The following is a 20106-nucleotide window of genomic DNA, read 5'->3' as shown; positions in this document are numbered from 1 at the left end:
GTCTCCTTTCTTCTGTAATTCACTGATATATAAACGTCTTCTCTCCACTCGACCTCCCAGTAACAGCGACCAGTCAGACCATTTCTACACAGCAGCTGAAGAAAAACTTCAAATCTGATCAGGATATGACTGAATCTCCTCCACACTTGTCACATTCCTGTTGTTGTCAGACAGTTGGAGGTTTGTGTTCACTGTGTTTGTGTCGATTGTGAGTTGACAGGAATCTGATGGAGAGAACAAACACAATCCAGCTGCAGTTTTTGATCCATCATCTGTTCATTGATTGACACTTTGATGATGACTCCTGATATCAGAGATGTGACAGTTTGAAGATGGTTGAATGTGTGCTGCTTTGTTTTCATGAATCACATTAAAAACACACTTACACTTCCTCACAAGACCATAGGTCAAATATTATCTTCAAGTATATTAATGGAAGTTTGTGCCACTTGCTGTATGAACACATGTTGATCAATACTGTTTGAAAATGTAGTAATTAGGATCAGTAAGTAACCTTAAGTAACCTCATCGTGGACTACAGGAGGAATGCTGACCCACATCCACCCATCCACATTAAGGGGACGGCTGTGGAGCGTGTGAGCAGCTTCAAGTTCCTGGGAGTCCACATCTCCGAGGATCTCACCTGGACGACCAACTGCTCCAAGCTGGTCAAGAAGGCTCACCAGCGCCTCTTCTTCTTGAGGACTCTGAGGAAGAACCACCTGTCCTCAGACATCCTGGTGAACTTCTATCGTTGCACCATCGAGAGCATCCTGACCAACTGTATAACAGTCTGGTACGGGAACTGCTCTGCCTCGGACCGGAAGGCGTTGCAGAGGGTTGTGAAAACTGCCCAGCGCATCGCCGGAGCACCACTTCCTGCCATGAAAGACATCTACAGGAAGCGGTATCTGAAAAGACCCCAGTCACCTATCACATGGACTCTTCACCCTCCTGCCCTCTGGGAGGCGCTACAGGAGCCTCCGGACTAAGACCACCAGGTACCGGAACAGCTTCTTCCCCACAGCTGTCAGACTCCTGAACTCTGCCTCCTGACATCTGACCCACGTTAAACTCATGGACTGAACATACACACACCCACAATGGACAACTGTACCCTCAAACACACAATAATAACATGGACTGAACCACCACTCACAACCACCAGCACTTTATATAGCCTCTGTAGGAATTATATCTCACTTATCTTAACTGCACTACTGTATAGCTCTGTGTAAATAATCATTCTGTACATACGATAATTTTTAATCCTACAACTGTTTACAACTTGCATAGTTCCCATTTCTGTATAGCTGTATATCTCAGATTCTGTAAAGTTATTTATTTCATATTCTGTATAGTTTTTCATATTTATATCCTGTTCATAGCCTGTACATAGCTTGTACTCACTACAGCCTGTACATACTTATAGTTATAGAATATTCACAACATACTTCATACCGTGTACATTATAACATACCATAATAGACCCATTTCTGTAATATACTCACATATCTATATTATTGCTAATATATATTGTAATATATCTATATCACTAAAGCACTTCTGGATGGATGCAAACTGCATTTCGTTGCCCTGTACCTGTGCATGTGCAATGACAATAAAGTTGAATTCTAATTCTATTCTATTCTTTAATTGTGTTATGGCCAACGGTGACTAGTCCAGATATTGGGTTAAACCCTTCCTCGGTGTTCATCTGCAATCATCTGTACCGCCCCACGTTGTGTCCAGCCCTTCCATTGCCTATACGTTAAACAAACCTGGCCCCACCAGGCATGCACCTGGGGTTCTGTTTTCCCACCTCAGCTGCCAGAAGCTGAGAAAAACCCTTTCTTAGCATAGATAGCAGTTTACTTTTGGCATGCACGCCCGAAATAATTGTCAAATTGTTGAATTGTTAACTGCCGTTTTGCAAACTGACAAAGGGACCCAGTTCAATGATGGATGTAAGACTGGTTCTCGGGAAGTTATGTGGTAGGGCCAGAAAGTTATGTATCATAAGTGGAAGATGAAAAGAAAGAACAAAGGATTAAAGGGTACCCAACAGCAGGAGGAGGGGTCACTGATCGTATATAAGCGTTGGGTCGATTTGACCCGGACTGCTGCTTTTTCCTGTCTGTCTTTTTGTGTGTCTTTTCTGTTTGTGCTTTAAGGCTCTACACGGTTGCTTCGCTTTCGTTTGCTTTAAATATACTGGTAAATGTACTGGTTTCTGCTGTTCATATGACACTGTTTAATAATTTCTATTCTAAGAAATCTACTCTTTTCCAGAGGATCTTTTTGAGTGATTTGATTTTAATTGGATCTGACAAGCTGGACCTTCACAGCATTGGTGGGACAAGGCTATCATACTGGCTTTAAAGTTTGTGACCCAACAGCACTGCAAAAAGGAAACACCTTTGAAAATGGAAAAGAAGAAAGGTTTTTGTCCTGATTTAGAACAGAAACCACAGATCTTTAAAAAGACCTCGATACATTCTGAATAGGTAACCAGTCCATCCCCGGACACCGGACAGAGAAACAAATACTTTCACAATCTTCAAATCGCAATTAACTTGGAAACCACCTCAGACACTGTGCAAACTTCAAGATAGACTCAGAAGTCACAACCCTAGACTTGTTGCATTTATGCTCAGTTACCTGCATAGTTACATACTTTAAAATGCCCTCAGTTACACTTTGTTCTTGATGCTAATATTAGGATTGCATAATGCATTGTACAACTGTGTTGTGAGCTACAGGTAATGGTCAAAACACTAACTGAGAGGTTTTTTTTCCACTTTTCTATTCAAACAATGATTATTAAAACAGCTTTTGTTTCCCAAAAATGCTTCTTTGAAACACTTTTCCACAATGCCAACAACTCTATTCTTTGTTTAACTCGATTAGTGTCACAGTGGAATATAACAAAAGTCTGGTGGAGGCCTGAATAGACAATACAGAGATGCCTTTACATTTGTGCTCACTAACACTTGTCATATAATGCGTGACACTGTCTGTAGGCATTTGGTTTGTCATCCATGTCTTTCAGTTAGAAGGCTTTGCTGAAGACAGATGTGGTTCTGAACAGACTATCTAAGAAAAAACTTTACTGTCATGTTTTAACATATTTCACAAAGGAATATATGCATAAATAAATAAAGTGGTGGGAGATGGAGAAGTTTTCAAGTACAGAGTGGTTGCTTATTTTAAGGCACTAAGGCTTGTCAGAGTGAGACAAACAAAGAGAGCTTCACACAAAGCATGCTGTGCTTCTCCAAATGCAATGCTTTCAAATTGTGTTTAAGTGTGTTTATCTTTATAGAAACCAGTTTGATATAGTGTCTGGTCGTTTCACAAACCTTTAAAGGCATTTTTGGTTTTAGTGTTGAGGTTTAATTTGGGTTAAGGCTGGTGTTAAGCACTGAGTGCAGCTGTTGTCAATCAGTGTCCCCCCAAAAGATCCCCATACAAACAAACAAACAAACAAACAAACAAACAAACAAACAAACAAACAAACAAACAAACAAACAAACATTTGGTGTCTTAAATAGACAGAGAAAAGTAAGACAATGTATGTCAATGTGTATGAGCAGGGCTGCTGATGACAGATGCCACACACTGTGTGATCAGACTGCTTGAGTGACACTCACAGATGCCTCAGTATTCTGCTCTGATGGAATAAGGAAAGTGCTGCTGACAGCACTGGGACTGCCTGCAGTATATTGCCACAGTGTCTTCAACAAAGCACAGTGTTGCACAGGCATTTGACGTATTTTAAATGTAAGCGATGATGTGTATTTCTTTCCAATGACTTTCTGACAACAATGAAGAATTTTAATTAATTAATTAATTTACACGTAGACATTGAGGGCTAGCAGGAGGGGCTATGCGCTTACCTGCTGCTCTCTGGCAGGTAGCTCCATGCCCTCCTGGGTTTTAAATGCACCTTAGAACACACATGCATCAACACTACATATGAGCGGGTGGAGGGAAGTTTGGAGTCTTCTCTCACCCCTGTTCTCTGCAGCCTGCTGGAGCGGGGGGGGGGGGCTAGGAGGAGGAGTTGGCCGTCCGACTGGGGTCTGGAGTGTGGGGCCTCCCTGCTGCTGCGGAGTCGGGGCGGTCTGCCTCCCCCCACCGCAGGGAAAAGGGTAACACCACCTGGGTCTGGGTGCAGTTCCCCCTCCAGGGGCAAAGGTACCTAGACCCGGTTCTTAGAGTACGCTTGGGGAGTGTGATTGTGTGTACAGCGTCTCTTTATGTCTGTCTCCACGTTGGTTGAGTGTGGAGTAAGTGCATATGAGAGCATGAGGGTGGGAATGGATGTTTGTATCTGTGTGTTCCTGTATGTCTGTGTCTATATGTCAGGTTGGGTATCAGACGCCACCTCTCTGGGGACATCTCGGGCCCTCTAAGGTATGGAGGCCTATCTCCCCCCACCACTTCCCCTGCCAGTGGCAGACTCCCTCAGACATCGGTGCGTTGGTGGTTCTTTGTGTCTGGGGATGGGCGTCCAGGTACAAACTGGCTCACTCCTTGGTGGCTGCTTGTCGGGGCCTGGAGCCTGGGGCTCGCTCGGGCCACTTCGGAGGTGGGGTGCTGTTAAGAAATATACTCTAAACACTTCTTCAGTAAAGACTCAGAGAAGAGAAACACACAGAACTTCTTGCTAGCAAGGGCAGCCTCCAGACTGAGAGACTCGCGCTGAGAAACTGCCCCAGTCTTTATTTATACTTCAGTGGGTGCGTGTGTGTGTATGTGTGTGTATGTGTTCCTGCTGATCAAAGGGTCATATAACATGAAAGCACAAAAGGTACATCCTTGGTCAGGAAGAGGGTAGTCTCCCCCTCACCCTAGATGGTTCGCCCTAGATAACACAGTGAAGAAGTCCAGTAGTTCATCTAAACAAAAGGCACTTAGACTAAAACTGACATAACTACGTTAATCCTACCGTAAAACAATAAGACAAGGTACGACCTCTCTCATGCTCCTACACTGAAAAAAATGCAATAGGCTGGTTGTTGAATTTGCATATAAGGATTTCATATATCCAGCTTGAGTAATTTCAATTTCTCATCTCAACATAATTTAGTCTTTTCATTTTCACATATTCTTTAAGGATGTTGAGTGTATTAGACTAAATCATGTTGGAAAGAAACAAAGCAGTGATATTTTCTCCTGAAGCTCCACCCCCTGGAAATGTTCAGGAGGAAAAATTGCCTGCACCGTCCGCCATTTTGTCTCTCGCTTTGGAAACTGGAAACCGTCTGGAGTTCTTTTATTGAAGGTAAATAAGAATTTAAAGCTAAAACACCAGTGAGAAAGAGTGTAGACCCTTTAGTTATGTGGACTTTTACTGGTGTAATGTTATTTTTCTGGTATGTGGGTTGTTTATCAAAAACCATGAAAGGCCAACGTAAGGCTCCAGTTAGCTAATGGTAACCGAAATTATGTGATAAATGTGTGATAAATGTGATTAATAAATTAGTAATAATCAAATATAATGGGAAATAAGATTTATATATTTTTTCAGTCTAAATTTACTGAGTATTACAAAGTTGCATCAGTGTCTGTACTAAGTGGTGGTAACTGCAGTGGCTTAACCATTAACCCTTTACAGCCGATCGGAGCGGGCACGCTCTGTTTTGCGTAACTATGTCAGAGGTTGTGTGTGGAGGCGTGGAAGAGATGACCCAAACGCTGGACTCACGGTGCAGAAATGAAGAGGATTTATTGGAGGGTGAATGAACAAAGCAGGAACGATGGAGTGACTGGCTGGCTGAAAGACTGGAAGGATGGCTGGCTGACTAGCTGAACATACAGACGGAGACGACGACATAACATCAATGACACGACAGAGAACTGGTGAAACCGAGGAACTTAAATACACAGGTTGAATGATGACAATGATTGGAAACAGGTGAGTACAGAGCTGAACATAATCTGACTAATGACATGGAAGACAAGCTGACGCGGGGAAAAACAGGAAGTGAGAATATTAATGTGGCGAACTAAACTGAACATGAACAAACTGAAATCACTGGGTCAACGACCCAGGAACCCTGACAGTACCCCCCCCGCAAAGGCCGGCACCCGACGGCCAAAAGAACGAAAAACCAGGACAGGGCGGGCGGAGGGGGCCCAGGACGGAGGGACGGAGTCCACACAGAGACAGTTCAGGGGGCCGACCGTGCGGACGGCGACGGCGACGATGACAGCGCTGGTCCGGGGGCCGACCGTGCGGAAGGCGACGGCGACGATGACAGCGCTGGTCCGGGGGCCGACCGTGCGGAAGGCGACGGCGGCGATGACAGCGCTGGTCCGGGGGCCGACCGTGCGGAAGGCGACGGCGGCGACGTGGACGCAGTTCGGGGGGCCGGCCGTGCGGAAGGCGACGGCGGCCACCCAGGAGAAGAGGGTCCGGGGGCCGGCCGTGCGGAAGGCGACGGCGGCCACTCAGGCGAAGGCGGTCCGGGGGCCGGCCGTGCGGAAGGCGACGGCGGCCACTCAGGCGATGGCGGTCCGGGGGCCGGCCGTGCGGAAGGCGACGGCGGCCACTCAGGCGATGACGGTGCAGTTCAGGGGGCCGGCCGCGCGGAAGGCAGCGGCGGCGGCTCTCCAGTGTCAGGCGTACTGGCCGAGGCCCGGTGGGCACAGGACCAGTCGAGACGGGACCAGTCAAGGCGGGACCAGGCGAAGCACAGGCTGAGGCTGCAGCAGACGAAGGCTCTGAGGAGGCTGCAGCCGACGAAGGCTCTGAGGCTGAAGCCGGACCAGGCGGAGCTGAGGCAGAGGCCGGGCCGGGCGTGGGTGCAGCTGAGGCAGAGGCCGGGCCGGGCGTGGGTGCAGCTGAGGCAGAGACCGGGCCGGGCGTGGGTGCAGCTGATGCAGAGGCCTGACCGGGCGTGGGTGCAGCTGATGCAGAGGCCTGACCGGGCGTGGGCGCAGCTGATGCAGAGGCCTGACCAGGCGATGCAGGCGCGGAGGCCTCTGGCCGGAGACAGGCAGGGCCAGTAGGCGCGGAGGCCTCTGGCCGGAGACAGGCAGGGCCAGTAGGCGCGGAGGCCTCTGGCCGGAGACAGGCAGGGCCAGTAGGCGCGGAGGCCTCTGGCTGGAGAGCGGCCGGGCCAGTAGGCGCGGAGGCCTCTGGCCGAGGAGCGGCCGGGCCAGCGGGAGCAGAAACCCCTGGCTGAGAAGCAGGAAGGCTCACAGCTGGCTCTGGGTGCTGTGGCTGCAGGTCCGGGAACTGAACGGGATGGTGGACAGGCGACTGGGAAACAGGAGGCGACTGGACTACAGGGCACTGGGCGGCAGACTGGACTACAGAAGAGTGAACGACAGACTGGACAGGCTGGAGGACGGGCGACTGGGGGACAGGAACAGACTGAGCTACAGGAGACTGGAGGACAGGAGCAGACTGAGCTACAGGTGACTGGAGGACAGGAGCAGACTGAGCTACAGGTGACTGGACTGACGGGGCTGGAAGCTGAGCAGCAGGTGAGGGAACTGACTGGAGTGAAAGCTGAACAGCAGGTGAGGGAACTGACTGAATTGAAAGCTGAACAGCAGGTGAGGGAACTGGCGGGAGTGGAGATGCTAAAGGAGGAACAGAGGTAGGCGAGGCTGACGACGGAGCTGAGGTTGGTGGCTGAGCTGATGACTGGGTTACCGAAGGGGACAAAACTGCAGCCTGGGCTAATAAAGCTGGGGCCTGAGCAGGGGACAGTTCAGCTAATCTAACTAGGGATAGTGCGAGGGCGTGAAAGGCTGGGTCAGGAGGTGGATGAAGTGGTGAGGTAGCCGGTGGACCGGTTAGCTCTTCCAGGCCTCCAGGAAGGTCAAGCTGGGTTCGGGTTGCCCTCAACCTGGGCGCTGGGACGGGCACGGAAGGTGGCTGGACACCAGTCACCCCCACCTGAGAAACAGAAGCAGGTGTGGAGGTAGACCGGGTCGCAGCTGCCCTCCTCCTGGGAGCTGGCACTGGTGTGGGCATAGACTGGGCCCCCGTGCTGGTGGGAAGTGGCTGAACACTGGGTGTGGAAATAGTGATGGTGTGTGTGTTACTGGCAGGTTTATTGGCGATTGTTCTGGTTTTCCTGCCACCACTATTTACAGTCTTTGGAGAAGAGCAGAAAAACTCTTCCCAGTCCACGTCCTCGTCTAGGAGGGAGACTCCCCATGAATCAGAGGTGAGTCTATGGTGCGTTTCAAGTGAGTAGTCAGATGGTGAGTGCGAAAAACAGTCACTGGAGCTCACCATCGGGAGTGGCTGAAAGTAGTCCGTTTTATGGCGACGTGTGCGCCGCTTTCTCCGGGAAGAGGCAGCAGGCGGGGTACACAGCCGAGCCTCTGGCACGGGAGCCTCCATTGAGCCGAGGTGGTAGGCGGAGCCGCTGTGCCATGGCGAAGTTGAAGGTCCGGTGAGTAAAACGGCTGGCGGGCGAGCGAGGAGCGGAGCAGCGGGAGAGCGAGCGGCCGAAGCTTGGCCTGCGACGCCCACTCTCCGCGGCGAATGCTCCGATGCAGGTGAGGCAGCAGGTGGAGGACCGCGGCGTCTCCGAGGTCCGCCCAGAGCCAGACGAGTCCCCTCAAAGACGTGCTCCCTCTCTGAGAAGAGCCGCTGTTTCCACCTGAGCTTCTCCGCCCAAATGGAGAGCGCTGCGTCCTGCCGCTCGTAAAGGTCCGAGTCCGCTGGGTCAAAAGCGTGTCTTCTTGGCACGGGTCGTGTCATTCTGTCAGAGGTTGTGTGTGGAGGCGTGGAAGAGATGACCCAAACGCTGGACTCACGGTGCAGAAATGAAGAGGATTTATTGGAGGGTGAATGAACAAAGCAGGAACGATGGAGTGACTGGCTGGCTGAAAGACTGGAAGGATGGCTGGCTGACTAGCTGAACATACAGACGGAGACGACGACATAACATCAATGACACGACAGAGAACTGGTGAAACCGAGGAACTTAAATACACAGGTTGAATGATGACAATGATTGGAAACAGGTGAGTACAGAGCTGAACATAATCTGACTAATGACATGGAAGACAAGCTGACGCGGGGAAAAACAGGAAGTGAGAATATTAATGTGGCGAACTAAACTGAACATGAACAAACTGAAATCACTGGGTCAACGACCCAGGAACCCTGACAAACTATTTTTAAATCCCAGTAGCACTGCAACCACGTAAGCTAGCGCAAAAAATTGTTTTGCATATGAAACCGGAGGAGTTGTACTTACAACTTATGCCATCAGCTTGTCCTCGGTCACGGTTTCCTTCCACATAAAGCTTTGCAAAAACTGCATAAAAAGCGCTTGCAGCAACAAAAACATAATATTCCAGAAACAGGCTTTACCGATCCAATCAGCTGGTCATAACACTTCCTACGTTGGAATAGACGTCAGCGCGAACTTTTGCATTTCTGCCATTACCTGCCCGAAACCGGAAGTGACGTCATTTTCGTGGAAATGTAGTCTTTTTTACTATCAGGGCCTCAGGGCCTATACTCGTCTTTTTAAAAGTTATCTTTGACTTTATGACTTTCTGTGTCGTTTCTGGGATGCTTAGGACTCATATTGCACTGCTGGAAATAGTTTATTTTGATGCATATGCTGCTTTTTTGCAAATTTGCAGTATAATATTTATTTTCGTTTTTCCTGCAGTGTATAAAAATTGGTGCATTTCAAAAATAAAACTATGAAGACACTCAAAATAAATTTCCTGTGGTGGGAAACTATTTTGTGCAACTTTTTTGTATTTACAGTTTTGAGGGATACGCCTCTTAAATTTCTCTAACTACAAATATATGTTAAAAAAGCAAAAACGATTTTCAATTTTTTTGTAGTTTATTGCACTTTTTTGCAATTTATGTAATTACTATGCACTTAATGAATACATATTATTAAAATCTGGGCTATAATGGTTGTATTGATGTATAGCAACTTGAAATGCTCCCAAAAATGGCTCCACAGCATGTAAAAATATAATATAAGCTCTGGCGGACTTGGTTCTATGTTAGGTCTTAAAGGGTTAAACAAGCTAATAGGGCAGGGATACGACTGTCTTCTGCCACAAAATAAAGTAAATTCGTGCTCATGTAAGGTCATATTTATGGGATGTTTGCTTTTCTGTAGCTTTAGTTCAATTTATTCTTCTAAAATCTGTTTTTATTATTATTAATATGGCTGCTCTGTTGATAGTGTGTCAGCGGTGACATTACCAGCACATAGCCACAGCCGCTATAAACATGCTGATAGGATGATGTTGCTTCTGCAGCCAGCAGCAAGAACACTCAATACAGATTTAAGATTCAGTGTAACAGTTATCTAAATGTTGCGTGTCCTGTTTGTAAGCCCAGAAAATAAAATTAAATAAAATGACAACCTCTAGCTTCAAGCTAATGTAAGCTTCATGCTATTGTGAGGTTGTTAAATTTGCAAATATGCGCTTCACATATTCTACATGAATCATTTATATTTTTGATCTAAACATAATTCAGTCTCACGCTTTTCACTTGTTTTTAAAAGACTGTTCAGTCTTTTAAAATAAGTCAATTAAAATAATCGAAAATAGTTATGTTTTCTGTTGAAACCCCGCCCCTATAGGGTGTGTTCTGCGAGGGAAGATTGACCGTGGTGTCCGCCATTTCTTCTCTTCGTGGGAGGCGTACGTTTGGCGCAGAGCTCTACTTTGTCGAGGTAAATTAAACTTAAAACTAAATTTTCGAGAGGAAATGAAGATAAAATCTATCAGATGTGTGAATTTTTACCGAGGTAGTTTTTCGTATATACTGCTGTTGAGCAACATAATGGAAAATAAGAATTATTCCTCAAATTAAATGACGATAATGCTAGCTTAAGCTGCAGGGCAGTATTATGCGTGTTAACATCTTTTCCAACAAACTTGTGTGCATTTAGTTAACTGGTGTTAGTAAAAATGTTTTACAAAAAAAAAAGAAAGGTATGAAGGGCCTGCAGTAGTCATTAGTGCCAGAGAAATTGTAAGTTTTTTGTATTTTCTGGGTCATTGTGACAATATAATTATTTGAAATGTATTGACTTTTTCTTTACAGATATTTGGTGCTTGTCCCTGCTGAGAGGCAGATTGTTGTCACTTCAGAGCAATTCTCTAGTGCTGTTCTGTAGTGGTATTAAAAGTTAATGTTGTAATAATATTTTGTTTGTTAGTGAAGATTTGCATATGTTATCTTACTTTTTGTAAATTTTATTTTGCAGAAAGATCAAATTAAATTATGTAACTAAGTATTACTGAAAGAGAATTTTGGTGGCAGGATACAGATGTGTAATATTCCAGTTATCAACATTGTACTTAGTTTTAAGTTTTTGGATTAGGTTTGGGTTGCCACATGGAATATTTTTTTTTCCAGATAAAGGTGCGTAGTAATTTACCATATATCTGTAATGCTTTAATCAGATGGAAAATTACTTTAATGTATAATTAATAACCATGATTAGTTTATTTTTAAAACACACATAGAACTATGTTGAACAGTTTGTCTACATCTTTAATAGATGCTAAATGTTTTTATAATTGATGCAAAATTTGATTTTTTCTAGATATCGTATTCTGCCTGTGAAACAAAATTTACCTCTGTCCTGAGTGTCCCTAAAGGCTCTGTAGGGGTGGTGAGTGTTTGAACTATAAATAGGGCAGTACTTAAGGGGTTTAAGTACATTTAAGTTCTACTAAATTGCATTGCAAATGTTAATGAATCTGTCTCTCTCCCTCTCCTCCTTCTCCAGTGAATGTGGCAGTGTAAAGGGTGCTCAGTATCAGTTAAAGGTAGATTGGAGCTACTTAATCATTACAAACTCAAACATCCACACTTTGGACGTACTTCCCGTTATCCATGTACGTATTCAAAATGCCCATGCACATTTAAGACATGGAACGCCTTAATTGTACATCAAAGTAGAGTGCATTCTTCACAAGACAGTCAGACATTGAAAGAGTTATCTATATTTAGTTGTCACTTATGTTCCTGCAAGAACTTGGCAAATGAAAGGGAGTACTTTATTCATATCAACTCACATCTAAAGAAAAATGAAAATGTTTCTTGCATGTTTGTTGGTTGCAGTTTTCAGACTTGTATTTATGGAACCTTTAAATCTCACAAGAGTCGCAGACATACACCCCATAACCTTGCAGATTTTAAACCAGGTACTGTGAAGAAATCTACAGTAGCATCTCTGTCATCATTTCCTGATGAAAAGTGTGAGGAATTTGTCGAGGAGGATTCAAATTGTATATCGGTAGATTGCAGTGATCAAGATGAAGCCCTGCCAAATGCAATAGAGCAGCAGCTTGCAGCGGCCTTACTGAAGTTGGAGTGTTTAGTACATGTGCCAGGTACAGCTATTGATGAATTTTTACAAGAACTTTATCATTTAAAAAGCGCTGCATCAGTCCCAGTATCTAGAGACTTCATAACTGACATCTTTAGCCGTCACCATCTTCAAGTTGAAGACTCTGTAGTTGAAGAAATCCTTGCAGCAGTTTGTTTATCTGACCCTCTTCAAAACGCAATAGGAAAAGGAGGCCCTCTTAGCACCACATATCAACGTAAACAATTTTACAGGGAAACGTTTGGTGTTGTGGAACCAGTTACCTACATACTTGATCAAAAAAAGAAGCGCACCTTTCAGTATGTCCCACTGTTACAATCATTACAGCAACTTTTAAATAGAAAAGCAATTCTTGATAAGGTACTTGAAAGTCATAGAGGAAAGGACGAAACTGAAGTTGACCCATCTTATGAGTACAGGTCTGTTAAAGATGGTTATCATTTCAAAAACAACTGTTTCTTGAATGCTGATGAGTTGCGTATATCACTTTGTTTGTATGTAGATGATTTTGAGACCTGCAATCCCCTAGGGACGTCTCGAAAGAAGCACAAGCTTTTTGGTGTTTATTGGATACTAGCAAACCTGCCCCCAGGCTGTCACTCTGCTTTATCATCTATTTATCTTGCTGTGCTTTGTAAAAGTGATGATGTTAGAGCATATGGTTATGACAAAGTTTTGGAACCTCTTGTGGAAGATCTTAAAAGTTTGGAGGACCATGGTGTGTATATTGCTTTGTTAGGGTACTTTGCATAGCATTGTGGCTGATAATTTGGGAGCACACAGCATTGCTGGCTTTGTTGAAAATTTTTCTGGTGATTACTTCTGTCAGTTTTGCACAGCAAAACGTTGTGATAGTAATTCTCACAGTGTTGCTTCAGGTTTTTTTGGCCTCCGAACTAAAGCAGTTCATGCAGAACATGTTAAAAAAGCCTCTGAGAACAGCACACAGTACTTGGGGGTTAAACAAGATTGTGTTTTTGCAAAACGATTGTCACATTTTCATGTAGTCTCTGGTTTTCCCCCTGACATTGCTCATGACTTATTTGAGGGTATTGTGCCAGTAGAGGTGGCTCATTGCTTAGCATCACTGATATCCAAGAAGATTTTTACAATAGATGAGCTAAATAAAGCTATATTGTCATTCCCCTATAAATGGTCAGACAAAACAAACAAGCCACATGTTGTGCCACAGAGACTCTTGCGTCTGAAAACAATTGGAGGCAATGCCCATGAAAACTGGAATTTGCTGAGGTTGCTCCCATTTTTAATAGGACATCGTGTGCCAGAAAATGAGCCAGCATGGGTTGTATTAATGGTTTTAAAAGATATTGTTGAGTTAGTTGTTGCCCTTGTACATACTGATGAGTCCATCTCATATCTTGAAAGCAAAATAGTTGAACACAGACAAAGGTACCAAGAGCTGTTTTCCTGTGTCAGACTTCTACCAAAGCATCACTTTCTTGAGCACTATCCTCAGATGATAAGGTACTTTGGCCCTCTTTCAGCAGTATGGACAATGCGATTTGAAGCCAAACATCGTTTTTTTAAGCAAATTGTCAAACACACCAGTTGCTATAAAAATGTACCTTTGACTTTGGCTTCAAAACATCAGCTGATGATTTCTTTCCACATCAGCTCACCGTCATATGGTAAATGCAACCTAGATGCACATCATGCGTCCCCAGTTCCAGTTGATCTACTGAAAGAGGACGTTTGTCAAGCTATTAGGTCAAAACACCCTGGTACATGTGAAGTATATCTGGCCAAAAACGTGTCAGTTATTGGCATAACCTACAGTGAAGGGATGATAGTTACTCATGGTTCAACATCCGGATTACCAGAGTTTGCCGAAATTATTCAGATGTGTGTTATTAATGAGAACCTGTTTCTCATTGTCAAAGTGTTGTGTGGGTGGTACAATGAACACTACAGAGCCTTTGAATTAAGTATGTCCCCTTCAAGAGAAATCAAGCTTCTAGCACTGAGTGAACTCTGTGACACTTATCCGTTGGCTGATTACATGATTGGCCCAATCCGAATGGTGACCTTAAAAAGACATATCATCATAAAAGGTTGGTTAATTAGGAGTTTTGATTAGTTTGCAGTTTTGTTCTTACTTGACTGCACTTTTTGTTTTTGTTTGGACATAGGGCTACAAGACAGATAATGTGCAGTGCTTAACACATTTGTTTGACCACCCAGTGTAAGGTTTAATGTAGATCTGCCCTATATTAACAGTATTGGTAATTACCAAAATTATTACCACAGCCAAGGAAGTGATGTCTTCAAGGTCAACTTAAGGATTTATTGGTGGAAAATTCACAAAAAGTCTTTTAACTTAGAAACTGATTATTACAAGTGTAGTTTTTATTGTAAACATAGATTGTATCATTTAACTTTTTAAAAAAAAATATTATGTCACTTTCGACCTCTGACCTCTCCTTCAAGCTCAACAGATTTTTCTAAAGGTCAAAGTGACAGTAATGTTATATAGAGCTATTTAAAACTATGTTTCTTACTGCCATTGGTTATATTTACAAAATATAGTCATACAGGGATTCTAAATATCAAATTTCTTTGGCTCTCTGATCTCTTCTAGAGTGAGCTGGCTTGGCGGAGGTTTGCACTCTATGTGCTTCCTCTGTTTATGTTTCTGTAATGGTCAAAGTATATTTGTCTTATTTCTAGTCAAAAAAGATCATCAGTGCATCTTGAAACTGGAGAATTTTCACTTGTTCACTTGGCAGATTTTTAAAATTTATTTCAAGCAAAAATAACTTGTATTAGGTGAAAATTCTTCAGTTTTAAGATGCACTGTCTAAAAACAAGTTACTATATCTCACTGAAATGTAACTCTGTAGCTGAATGTGTATTATTTTAGGTGTGATGAGATTATTTTGACTAGAAAAAAGACAAATATACTTGGTAAGATTTTGAGCTTTTGCTGTGAAATTTCAGTTAAGTATCAATCCTGAACAGAAAAATAGATTTTAGTGGTGGATTGTGCTTGATTAATTTCTGATTTCTCAGAGAAGTCTAGTATGCCAGCTCACATTTGCGTATAAAAAGATGACTTCAGTTTTAAACTCCTCACTCCTGTTCTTAATGTTAAAATGTTGGTAATGCACTGAAAAGGAAAAGGACTTCTAAACTTTTAATTCTAAAATATTTCGTTTTTCTTTCTTTTTTTGGGGGGGGGGGGCTTGTGGTGTAATAAGTTTGTTAAACACTGGATATGCAGACATAATGTTTATTTTTTGGGGGGGCTACTTTTGATTTTTCTCTTTTTTCCAATTTAAATTGTTAATTTTCTTGTGGGCAGCTTATCAATCTTTTAATTATCTGTTATGTAGTTTTTAAGTTTGAGATTTAATTATTCAGACGTGTTTTTGTGATTGATCATTTCACATTTTTTTTTAAAGTATAGTGTTCTTTTACATCTATTTCGCAGATTAAGGATATACAATGGCCCCGGCAATTCTCAAAGTGATTTTGGGAGACAACAGCAGTCAGAGGCTGACTTTTCACTGTGGACTTCCAGGATCCGTTATTGAACTTATTGAAGAAGTGCAAAGACAGTGTGGCCTCAATAATAGCAACTTCCGGCTTCAGTTCATGGATCCACTATTTGGGAATGAGTTCATGAACCTTACTTCAATGGATGAAATACAAGATAGGGGAACAATCAGAATGACTTCCCTGGCTGAAGGCTTAACTACACAGTCTGCTGAGGCTGATGAAGCTGATGCTTCATGCAGTTTTGGTCTGGATGATTCCACCTCCCGGTCCAGTGGATGTGTTGATACAGACATACTCTCATCACCAGAATCTGAGGCATCCTGCTCATCAACCTCTAGGGCATTGTGGCCAAGGGTTTTCTGTGTTCCTGAGTTTTCCTTTGATGCAGAGCTAAAACTTGAGCGAGGCAATGCAGCATACAAAGAAAAGGGCACATTGCTTACTCCAGATCCTAAACTGAAGTCGCAAATTCTTGAAGGCCTCATTCAAGAAATTGTCAGATACAAAGTTTATGTCACTGATAAAAACTTTAACACAGTTGGTGAGGCCCTCATCTCAAAACATCCTTGTCTCACTGAGAGGGGCTCCCTCACAGGATATGCTGGATGGAAAGCTAGCTTAAAGAATAAACTGGCAAGTTACCGCACTCAATTAAGAAAGTTAGGATGCCCTGAGGTGGTTATGAACTCTGTGACACAGAAATCAGGGGGCAAATCAAGTGCTGCTTTTGCCGTTAAAAGACCACGGCGGTCTGAAGTAAACTATTGTCCCCCCTATCCGGTTGGAGAATCTGAAGATAGCCTTGAGACTGTGAGAGTGGAGCTTCTTTTAGATGTGAAGAAGACAAACAACCGGGAGGTGGTGAGAATGAAAATGGAGAAAACATTTGCATATAGGAGACATGAAGTAGTTTGTGACACACCCATGATCAGCGACTTCCAGGCAAGATGGCCAGCACTCTTTGAAGTGAGCGAGGTATGTAATTTGTGAATTCTTTTGTGAAGATCATTGTGTTTTAATGGTATCCTGTAATAGAACATTGACAACATTTACGTTGTCTGCCAGGTTTGTGGAAAATGTCAGAAGTCATTTAGAATTGTAAAGATTTTTTGTTATTGATTATAGCACCTGAAGCATACACTGTATATAAAAGATAGAAATGGTTTCTAGGTCTGCTGACTTTATCTTTGACCTCAGTAAACATGGTTTATGGTTCCTGAGTGTTTGTGGTCTAAGTTGCTAGTTTCACTGCCCGGCTTGGACAGTCTCGGTCGTTGTGTCCTTGGGCAAGACACTTCACCCGTTGCCTACTGGTGGTGGTCAGAGGGCCCGGTGGCGCCAGTGTCCGGCAGCCTCGCCTCTGTCAGTGCGCCCCAGGGTGGCTGTGGCTACAATGTAGCTTGCCATCACCAGTGTGTGTGTGTGTGTGTGTGTGTGTGTGTGTGTGTGTGTGTGTGTGTGTGTGTGTGAATGGATGGATGACTGGATATGTAAAGCGCTTTGGGGTCCTTAGGGACTAGTAAAGCGCTATATAAATACAGGCCATTTACCATTATGACATGGTGTTCATTGTACCCATTAATATGGAAAAGGACAATGGACTAGTGTATGCTCATTGGCTAACGATTTTTGATTAACTAATGAGGGTACAGTGTCTCTTGATTCCATAGGCAGATCTACACTGTGCTAATGACGTGCTATTTAAAAGAAAGCTGGAAGGGCAACTGTGGAAACGCACAGCTTAAGACTTCAAATTAGAAATTAACAAGTGGTGACATCATTCTCTTTTTATATACAATCAGTTGTTATAAGCCACTTCTAACGCGAGCAGTTGTGTAACTTTTTTCCTCTGGAAGCCTATCGAAATTAAGCTCTACTGATGGAGGGTTGTCAATCTGTGTGGCCTGTGACATTGTTCTTGTTGTAGGCTTTAGCTCAGGAGGTAGAGCAGGCCATCTACTGATCAGAAGCTTAGTGGTTTGATCCCTGGCTCCTCAAGTCTGCATGCCAAGTATCCTTCGGCTACAAGAGATACTAACCCCAATTGCTCTCTGATGCGTTCATCGGAGTATGAATGGTAGTTAGGAAGCACTAAAAAACTTAGAAAACAGTGTTTGTGTGAATTGATGTGATTGGATGAATGCGGCATGTTGTATACAGCGCTTTGAGTACTCCGGGAGAGTAGAAAAGCACTATATAAAAATCAGTCCATTTCACCACAAAAGTGAGTGGGATGCATAGCTAAAAATTAGTAATATGAGAAAAGATATAAGTTTTTGTAAATGTGACCTTGTTACATTTGAGTTCGTGACTGTATTTTTATGTGTCAACTTCTCTTTTTAGATAAATGCAGAGTTTAGGCGGATTACCACCATGCCACTGCAGTCCCGATTTCTCTCGCAAATTGATGTGCTATCGGACAAATTTATAAAGGTGTTTAAAAAGCGAGGAGGACACATAGGAAGAAGACTGCAGAATATTCTGGAACCCATGGCCCAGGTAAGAAAGAATTTTAATTTGTGTCTACAGTTTAGAGAAAATAATAATTTTAACAAAACGCTGCTTGTCACCCTTTGCCAGGATGATGTTGATCTTGTGCGTGAATGTATTATCAAGGGGCTCTGCGTGTACCTCAACGAAGACCCCAGCAATTTAATGACAGAACATGTGGTAAGTGTTATTATAGAAGGTCATTTTTATTGAAAATAAATGTGGTTGCTTCATGAACTAAACCCCCCCTCCCAAAACTTAAAAATCTAAAATCTCTTACCCCTTGGCTGAAAAAGGCTTTTATTGCCACAATGACGCGTGGACAACTGAACAACAAAGTCATGTCGGATTGTCAAATTCATCCCATTGGTGCAGCTACTAAAAAGATTTTGAATCTCAGTGACATTGACCTCTCGGATTTTGAAAATGATCTAAGATTTTCAAAATTGTGCCACAGGTGTATCTGCTGGTGACTGGGGGATACCACTGGCGGCCCCCAGTTTGTATGTCTTTTTTTTATTCTAAAATGAATAGACATATCTGAAAAGGATTAGACTATATTTAGCTATGAAACCTTGTTTTATATACATGCTGACATGCCACAATTTCACTTTTTAATGGACATATTTAATAAATATTGGGGCCACCTTATTTATTAGACAAAATACTGTATGGCCTGGAAGTGTTTATAAAAAAAATATTTATGAAATACTTGGATCCAGCTAACGTCTTTGTTTTGGATCATAGTTTAGCACAGTTCAGATGTTAGTATCTCACGGTTATTGCAAAAACCAAACTAAATCAACAAGCTTGTTTTGTGTCATTCACTTTGTAAAAAATACTGCTTTATTCAGCGTCCTTTTTAAACCATGGCAAAATGTAGTTATCTACTAATAAATGGGTTGAATGTCACCTTAACCAAGAAAGAGATACAGAGAATTGTCTATATGGGTTAGAGAAGATATTATGTTTAGGTGTTTTACCTTTTTTTTTCTTCTACATGCATTAGGACCACGTGTTCTCTGAACACCTCTTCAGAGAATGAAGAGGTGTTCATAGTTGAACACTTCTTCATTCTCTGACAGTATTCTGCTTCTTTGCAATGACCAGTGTTCTGTTGAATTTAATTTTGGGAATGTGTATTTTCCAGGCCACAGATGAAGGAGTTATCCAACAATCTATTGAGGAAACAACAATGGGAATCTATATCATCAAGTCAAGAGATGCCAGTGACAGCCCTGAGGACATTGGGATAGTCCTGGAAGGCCAGAGAGTCTTGCAGGATTTGGACAACTGTGCCCTAGCAGCTGCTATGCTATTTGGATTAATGTACACTTTGAACCTGACCTACCCACCAGAACTGAAGTATACCTTCGAGGTATTCCAGAAACTGCTTATGGAGCTCGAAGGGAACAGCCTTTCAAAGAAGGTACAGGTTCTCAAGAACAGACTGTACGAGTGAACAGTTATGACATGGAAACAATATGTCTACCTCTCTGAATATGTTCCATTGATTCTTTTTTGCCAACACTGGTAAAATTACAGTATATAGCGAAACTGATTTTTCTCACAATTTTATAGGTTTTTACTGGTAGGAGCAACTTTCACTTTTAACTTTGGGGCCATCATTACTATAGCATTCAATGTTCATTTTTCAAGCCATACTCTTTTGAGGAATAGTTTGTACTCTAGTGTTTTTTTTCTTGTTTTCTTGGTTTGTTTGTATTTCTCATCA

At 43.0% G+C, this 20106-nt stretch overlaps 1 protein-coding gene across 1 annotated transcript; it reads left to right on the top strand.

The window, feature by feature from the left end:
• The first annotated feature begins 16652 nt into the window (after positions 1-16652).
• LOC146618064 (uncharacterized) lies at positions 16653-19833 on the top strand. The gene is made up of 4 exons (XM_085372990.1): positions 16653-16856; positions 18225-18374; positions 18462-18551; positions 19522-19833. The coding sequence occupies exons 1-4, from the start codon at positions 16749-16751 to the stop codon at positions 19831-19833; spliced, it is 660 nt and encodes a 219-aa protein (XP_085229116.1). The 5' UTR covers positions 16653-16748.
• The last annotated feature ends 273 nt before the right edge of the window (positions 19834-20106 follow it).

This window comes from Diplotaxodon limnothrissa, linkage group LG15, assembly GCF_057381915.1.
Source record: "Diplotaxodon limnothrissa isolate DT_005_m linkage group LG15, D_limnothrissa_male_GT1.1, whole genome shotgun sequence".
In the NCBI taxonomy this organism is placed as follows: Eukaryota; Metazoa; Chordata; class Actinopteri; order Cichliformes; family Cichlidae; genus Diplotaxodon; species Diplotaxodon limnothrissa.
This window is presented reverse-complemented; position numbering and strand designations above follow the sequence as displayed.